The sequence below is a fragment of the Ambystoma mexicanum genome, chromosome 13 (genome assembly GCF_040938575.1).
Source record: "Ambystoma mexicanum isolate Mex_15411 chromosome 13, UKY_AmexF1_1, whole genome shotgun sequence".
NCBI lineage: Eukaryota > Metazoa > Chordata > Amphibia > Caudata > Ambystomatidae > Ambystoma > Ambystoma mexicanum.
Genome location: NC_090938.1, coordinates 399,135,502 through 399,143,477, shown reverse-complemented (window position 1 = coordinate 399,143,477; position 7,976 = coordinate 399,135,502). Strand labels below are relative to the sequence as shown.

The following is a 7,976-nucleotide window of genomic DNA, read 5'->3' as shown; positions in this document are numbered from 1 at the left end:
CAAGGCGCGTATATTCACGTTTGGGGGGGTCGCAACCTATTCCACTCGGTGGGGCCTTCGTCGCTGACATGGGGCATGGGGATTCCCTAATAAGAGCACACTTCTATGTCACAACAGTGAGCAGCAACACCCTGCTATGCTGCGCAGCTGCATAAGAGCTAGGGATCGTTAGCTTTGCATACTCAATGTATGTGGAAGACATCCAAATGTTGTTGGACAAGTACTCACGCCTGTTTGAGGGGATTGGGCGAATGGCAGGTGGCCCTGTAAGACTACACATTGACGAGTCGATTCAACCAATTTCTCTGAAACATTGACGAGTGCCATTCCACCTGCGGGACTTGGTCAACCGAGAGCTGGACAATCTAGTTAGCCTTGACATCATTGAGAAGGTGGAGGGCCCGACCCCGTGGGTGTCCCCAATAGTCATTGCCAGAAAGCCAAAGCAACCGGACTCAGTCAGGATATGCGTCGACATGCGGCTCCCCAACAAAGCCATCAAGAGGGTGCGACACTTGACGCCCACCATCGATGATATCATCACGGAGCCCATTTATTTTCGAAATTGGACCTAAGGGCTGGTTACAACCAGGTGGTGCTGCACCCTGACTCGTGGTACATCACCACGTTCACCACCCATCGTGGGTTGTACTGCTACAAGAGGCTGAGCTTTGGGGTGTCATCCGCATCCGAGGTGTTTCAGAACATCATCCGTTGGGCCCTCGCTGACCTTGATGGCGTCCTCAATATAAGTGATGACATTTTAGTCTTTGCCAAGTCGGAGGCGGAGCACCTGAACAAGCTGGCCAAGACATTCGAGCGGCTCCAGTCGCTTGGTTTAATCCTACACCGTGACAAGTGTAAGTTCCTCAAAACCACCATCCAATTCTTTGGATTCGTGTTTAAGGAAGATGGTGTGTCGCCTGACCCCAAAAAGGTAAAAGACATCATGGAAGCACAACCGCCAGAGAATGTATCAGAAGTGCAGAGTTTTCTCGGCATGGTCATCTACTGTGGCCGTTCCATTAAGAACTTGGCCGCGCGGTCGGAGCCCTTGCGAGCCCTCATAAAGAAGGATGTCATCTGGCAGTGGGGGCCGGTGGAGCAGGCTGCATTTGAAGACATTAAGAGTGCCCTGTCAGCTGAAGACACCATGGCTTTCTTCGAACCCACCGTGCAGTCGGAGATTGTGGTGGACGCCAGCCCATTCGGCCTGGGGGCGGTGCTAACCCAAGTGGACGCCAATCTGGGTGTCCGTCCGGTGGTGTACGCCAGCAAAGCCCTCTCGGAAACCGAACAGCGATACTCCCAGATTGAGCGGGAGGCCTTGGCAGTCCTATGGGGTTGTCGACACTTCAGGCTGTAAGTCCTGGGGAGACCAGTGATGGTGGTCACTGACCATAAGCCCCTGCTGCCCATCCTGGCAGGCTCGTCCTCAAAGCCACCAGCGAGGATCGAGCAGTGGATGTTGGCGCTACTGGAGTATGGGGTCTCCCTTGTGTACCGGCCTGGAAGCAACAATGTGCCAGATTATCTCTCTTGCCATCCGAGGGGCGCCAGAAGGACCCTTTGACAGCTGTGCGGAGGAGTCAGATGCGCACGTTCGCCTGGTGGTGGAGGCAGCAACTCCCAACTCCGTGCCACTGAGTGACTTTGGAATAGGCGGCGGCACAAGACGAATGCTGGCCCATCGGGGACACCAGGGCACGGCCAAAACAAAGGCCCGGGTGCGCCAGAAGGTCTGGTTTCCAGAGTTGGAGAGGCGGGTGGAAGAGTTTGTTGCGGCATGCGTGTGGTGTCAGGCGGCGTCACCAGCCCAAAGCCTGCCATAGAGACAATGCCACGTGGCACAAGACAGTGGGAGGTGGTCCATGCAGACTTTGTCTCCACAACCCAGGACACACATTTCTTGGTTGTTGTGGACGAGTGGTCCAGGTACCCGGAGGTGGAGTTCATTGAGTCTGTGGCATTTGAGAATGTGGTGGTGGCAGTCGAGAAAATCTTTTCCACTCATGGGCTGCCCAGGGTACTATGCTCAGACAACAGAGCACCCTTCCAAGGTGAGAGATTTGCCAAGCTGATGGAGGACTATGGAATCCACCACAGGAAGGTCACTCCGTTGTGGGGGAGGGCAAATGGTGAGGCAGAGCGAATGATGAGGACCCTCAACAAGGGGGTGGCGCCTGGAGAAGCTCTGTTCAAACGGTGCCCGAGAGGACTGTTACCCGAGATGGGGGAGAAGGAGCCGGCTGTGATTGATGATCAGCAGGTGGATAGGGAAAGGAGGCAAAGAACGGAACAGGAGAACCTTCGGAGGGGACTCAGGCCTCAGCAGTTTGTTCCCGGTGATGAGGTGCTGGTAAGAAACCGGCACCCTCACAGGAAGTTGTCATTAACCTATGAGCCGGGCCTGATGGACGTGGTGGCTATGAAGAGGTCAATGGTGACGGGCTCGGATGGAACTGCGTCTATCACTCACAACGCCAGCTTCTTCAAGAGGCTGGGGGAGCCTCGGGCTGAGGCAGCCCAAAGCCGGGACATGATGGAATTTTCAGATGAGGGTGGGGGTGTGGCTCCACCTCCCAGCTCTCCGGCTCGAGAGAGTACCAGCGAAGGAGTGCCTATCCGGGAGGTTGGCAGGAGGTACCCCCTGAGGACAGGGCGAGGGAAACTTGCTCACCTCACTGACTATGTGCTGGAGTCCTGAACTCAGAGCAACATTCAGGGGTCGGACAGTTGGTGCAGGGGTCTGGGGTGGTTGCTATTAAAGGGGTTTGGGGTTTTGGTTTGCAGTGTGTTATATGTTTTGAGTAAAGTAGTGTTAATTTATTTGTTGTGGTCCTCGTGAAAAAGGAGGAGTGTGGTGCTGCCCCTTTAAGGGTTTCAGCACGCGGCAGAGTGACGTTGCACTCCGCTGCGTGCACTATAAATAAAAGGGGCGATCACGGCTGCCGCAGAGCCCAAACCGAACACACCAGTGTTCGACTGTGTCTGTGGGTGGGAGGGGGCACACAGGGATGCTGATTACCGCTGCAGACCTGCAACAACAACAATCTTACTAGGCCAGGTGACATTGAGATCGTGCAAGTGCATCATTGCAGTACAGTCCTAATAGCCTTGTGTGGAGCATTTGGCCATGTTTTCACAACACCAAGAAAGTTATGGTGGGTTTAAAAAGGTTTATGATATATTTTTAATGCGCTCATACCCAGAGGTTTCTAAGCGAGGACCCGGGGATCTAACCATGTTGCTCTGTGTCATTGTCTTGCTTTCAAGGCAGCATGTTGCCCCTGAGCCATCCTCCCGAGCCTCTACTGGGTCGTTCCATTAATTTAATGGACTTCCTTGTTTGGCTTTGCAATAAAGTATTCCTGCAACCACCCCTCACAGCTTCATCAATTTATCACAACTGCATTATAAGTCCTCGACATTTATCAATGTTGTTTATATAGCCACTGGAAACGCCGTATTGTAACCCCCAGTTATTCTATTGACTGTTAGGTGTTCTCAAATCAGTAATTGAACCTTCCCATCAGTAATCATTTAGGATCCAAATCTTTGTTAAATTCTTGCATTATATTCACATAATTTGACCAGTATTTTTATTGATTTATACCTACTTTATATCCGTTTCATTACGCCGTATTGTAACCCCCAGTTATTCTATTGACTGTTAGGTGTTCTCAAATCAGTAAGTAACTGAACCTTCCCATCAGTAATCATTTAGGTTCCAAATCTTTGTTAAATTCTTGCATTATATTCACATAATTTGACCAGTATTCTTATTGATTTATACCTACTTTATATCCGATTCATTTATTATTGTTATTAACCTTAGGAATACTGGCTCTTTGGACTGTATTTCAATCGGTAATCAATTATATTGCAACACTGTGCAGTCTTAACTTATTCACTCAGTTATTTGTAATTTTCATTAAAATCGATTAATTGGTTTGAACAAAAATGTCATGCGTTTTCAATAGAGTCTACTAAGAACGCCGTGGATTTAAATGACAGCCGGTGACAGTGAGGCTTGGAACACAAAGAATAAGTTGTTGACGGAGCCGGGCGTATCCACTGCATGTGCGTCACCCGTCACGCGCTCCTGCTGCTACCTAGCAGTCGACGTCACGCGCTGTGTGGTGGTTTGGTCGGGCAGAGTGGAACACTGTTTTTACAGGAAGTGGAAGCAGGAGAAGAGAAGCCAACATGAGTGCCCTGGCGAGGATCTTCGGGAAGGGTGAGGAAGAGTGAATTTATCGGTGGGCATAAGAGCGGTTTGGAGGAGTGTTTTCTAGAATGGTAAAGCCGGGCGGATTTGGGAGGAGGAGGGGGTAGACGTGAGAGCGGCCTTGAGAGGATCTTGAGGTAGCGACATGCGAAAGGTGAGGCTAGGGCATGAGTGACAGGAAGATATGGGAGGGAACGAAATTAGGCGCTCTTGAGCGGCACGGGGAACAGTAGGGACGCTGAGCGCGAGAGGGACGTAGAGGATAGTGTGACCTGGGAGATGAGGCAGCTACCAGGAAGTTCTTCTGGATGTCAGCAACAAGTGGGAAGGAGACACTGATAGATGTGGGGCGTATGACGAAGGTGTGCCCTTGAGAGGAAGTGTAAATATTGGGAAGGGTGGGGCACCAACGGTCACCCCAACGATGCAGGTGGAGATCCAGACTAAAACGTGGCACTTTAATGCACATCATACCACTGGCTCTTCCTCTAAACATGATGGGATTGAATGACAAAATGCACATTTTTATTGGTACTTGCCACTACTGTAATGCTGTGGTTGGTTTTGTCAGTTGCCAGTTTGTTGTGCATGTTAAATGTTAAAGATATTTATACTGCGCACCCTCACCAACAGCGTTGGTCCCCAGGCCCTCGGGCGGATCTGCAAGCGAGAAGGTGGGATGGTTTAGTAGAGTGAAGAGGAAGTAGGATAGTGTGAGGAGTGGTGTTCTGTTTGGCAGCTTCAACTCGGTATACACCGAGTGCTGAGCTTTTGGTGCGGGTATCTGGGTGATGCCAGTCCTCGTGTGCTGTTGGTGCATTTATGTGTTGTAGCAGTGTGGTGAAGTGGATGCGGATAGTGGTGCGAGAGGTGGTTGTGTTAGTTTAAGTGAGGTAAGTATGTAGAAGTTTTGAGCTTTTTTGGTTAGTGGGTTAAATATCTTGCAGCTAATCACCGTATGGCTGAATGCCTGGGTTTTGGCAATCTTGCCTGGTGTGAAAACCGCTAGACTCGGGAGACCCGCATAAGAGTAAGACTGGGGGAGAGGCCCACGCCCGACTGAGCAATTGGGTATAGTAATTTACTTTGCTGTGATTGAGGAATAATTTTGTGCAGTCCTAAAAACCCTGCTAGAATAGAGTCCTGAGAGGGGCTCTCACCTGACAGAGATTCGGTTTTGGCATGACGCAGCAGTCGGGGTCTCCTCTTACCCTACCATCTAAGTGAATACGTCTGCTTCGAAACCTTCTGTGTGGGGCGGGCCATGATGTGGATGAGTCGACTGAGTGGTTTCGTCTTGGTCTGACTGTGTCCGGTCTGTAGTGTCCTCCTCTTGTGACTATCTCTCGAGATGTCTTGTGGACTGTCGTGGGGTGCGTTCTGATCGCGTTTGGTTGTTTGGTGAGGGATGATGGCAGTCTCTTTATTCTTCGTTCTGGGTGGTCTTCTGGTTACGCCGTGAAGAGCCAGGGTTTGAGCTGTTTTCTGAACTGGCATGTTTAGCTGCGTTGTAGTAACTCATTTTAGTCGGCCTTAAAAATAGCTTTTTTTAAAATTCACTTTCTTTCTACCACGTCTGAAACCAAAGGACTGCTGCGAACTTGAGTTGTCTCAAGTGCCCTCTTAACCTTGCAAGTGCTAACATCCCATCATGATTTAACTTGGCTAAAACTGTACGCATATGAAAAGCGCAGTTGCTACTAAGGAAATGCTTTACATAATTCATTGCTGTGCCGTTAACGGCTTAGGCCCAGGTACTGTTGATCATTTGTGTCCTGTCTGCCAATTGTTATGTTTGTGGGCGAGGGGGTGTTGCGGAATGGAAGGTGTGGAGTGGGTAGCATATAGCATAAAGCCCTCTTGCCCAAAGCTGGTTAAGGGGACATTATATTATGGCATTTATTGAGCACAGACCTAGCTTCGAGAAGCAACGGAGCGCTGTACAGAGGTATACAATACAGATACACAACGGACAGAGCAATATTACCAGCACCTCATAACTGAGCGCTTTTCAAAGGTTACAGATCAGATAAACAGTGGGGGGAGGGGTACCGCTGAACAGGGTGGTGGGGGCATGAGCTGGTTGTGGAATGAAAAAGGTGTCCTGTGCCTTAGGGATGCATGGACACCTAAGTAGTATTTTTGGTAAGAACAACAGTTCAGTGGCATGTGTACATTACTGGGAAGGTCATGGGCAAAATGGGGAAATATACCCTGTCACTCATGAGGAATGTGGGGGGGGGAACGTCATTTTGCACCTTGATGACTAATCCCACACAGGCTCCTTGGAAGGGAAAGGGCCATTTTGCAGCCATGCACGTGCCTTTTTCCCCCCAGCCGATGAGTCTGAATAACAAAGGCCCTGCAAGTGTCAGAAAGTGTCCCGGCTACCCGTACTGCAGGCCTCCTGGTCACAAATCCTTTAATATTCACACTCCGTTCCCACAAATGCACTTCTGCTGCTTGTTGGAAGTCTAGAAGTCATCTGGAGCACTGTGATTGGGTCCCCGAAGGCCGTTTGACACACTGCCTCTGTTATTGTCTCGCCCAAGTGTCTGCAGCCAAAGGCCAAAAGCAGCAAAGTGTAGATTCCTGTTTGGGGCTTGAAAGGGCCTAGAGCCTGCATGCCTGCTCAAGCCTGGATTTCGCTAGCTCGACATTTTCCTGACGCCTGCTTCCTCCCATTGGGGCCCTTCTACCCTTTGCCTATCGGTTCTCTCCAGAGCTCCTGTTAATTCACAGAATCAAGGAACATGACTGTTACCTGTCTTTTGTTTATGTATAGGCCCATTCTAGCCAAACTCTGAACTTGTACCTGCTTTTTCTCAACTAACCCTCTTCCCTCTCACCTACCTACCCTCTGTGATGAATCCTATGGAGTCATCACTGAACTCCAGCCAAGGATCTTCTCCAATGTGGCCATTGACGGCAGCCGCTAACTGATTCAGACCCTGGGGGTGGTATATAAGGGAGGATCACATGAGAGGAGATGGCAGTCTGGGAGATGTGGTGATCCCATCAGGGGAGATGCAGTATTCTTCTCTTCTAAATGAAGAAAACCCTGTAATTCCCAAATTTCTGATGTCATTATACACACCCCTTCCTGTCAGACATTCCAGACAGACTAACATGTGCACCTCATATGTACATAACGCACCCATAACACCTTCTGTCTCTGATCTCTCTGATGTTTTTGGACTAATTGAAAATCCCAAACAAAGCTACTTTAGAAGTCCTATAATCCTATGGACTTCAACTCCCATAAAGCCTAAAGTACTGAGATGGGGAAGAGGATGGAGCCAATGAGTATCGAGTGGAACATGCAGTCTAGTTGTAATCAGATCCATCTGTGCAGGACATTTAAGAATGAGGTCTGAATTTGAAAGGCAGAGAAGCTGAACGGCAGAAGGAAGCATAACTGCGGAAGCACAGGAAAGGATTGCTGCTTGCGGGCTATGCTTACCGGAGTGGCGCGAGGCTACAGAAAGCACTGCATGCTCAGTGAAAGGACAGCTGGGGAACCGTCCATCTACTATTTTCCTGACAAGCGTGTTCTTGGAAATACATATCGATCCTGTGAATCGCTCCCAGTGGCAGGCAAAGGCAGTTGAAATCAGTGTATTACAAAAATCCAGTATCACTCCTCTTCGAAGACTTAAGACCATTTAAACCTCTGATGAATTTCCACTAAAATTGTTTCTCATCAACTTATGTCTCTGCATTGCCATCGCCTCTGAATATTCCA

The 7,976-nt window shown here is 49.6% G+C and overlaps 1 protein-coding gene across 1 annotated transcript in view; it reads left to right on the top strand.

Annotated features, from left to right (window-relative positions):
* Nucleotides 1-4,076: 4,076 nt before the first annotated feature.
* CHMP4A (charged multivesicular body protein 4A) overlaps nucleotides 4,077-7,976 on the top strand; it is a 60,721-nt gene continuing 56,821 nt past the window's right edge. Inside the window, exon 1 of the mRNA XM_069633971.1 lies at nucleotides 4,077-4,240. Within this exon, the coding sequence (XP_069490072.1) occupies nucleotides 4,210-4,240 (31 nt within the window). The 5' untranslated portion in view covers nucleotides 4,077-4,209. The remainder of the gene's footprint in view (nucleotides 4,241-7,976) is intronic.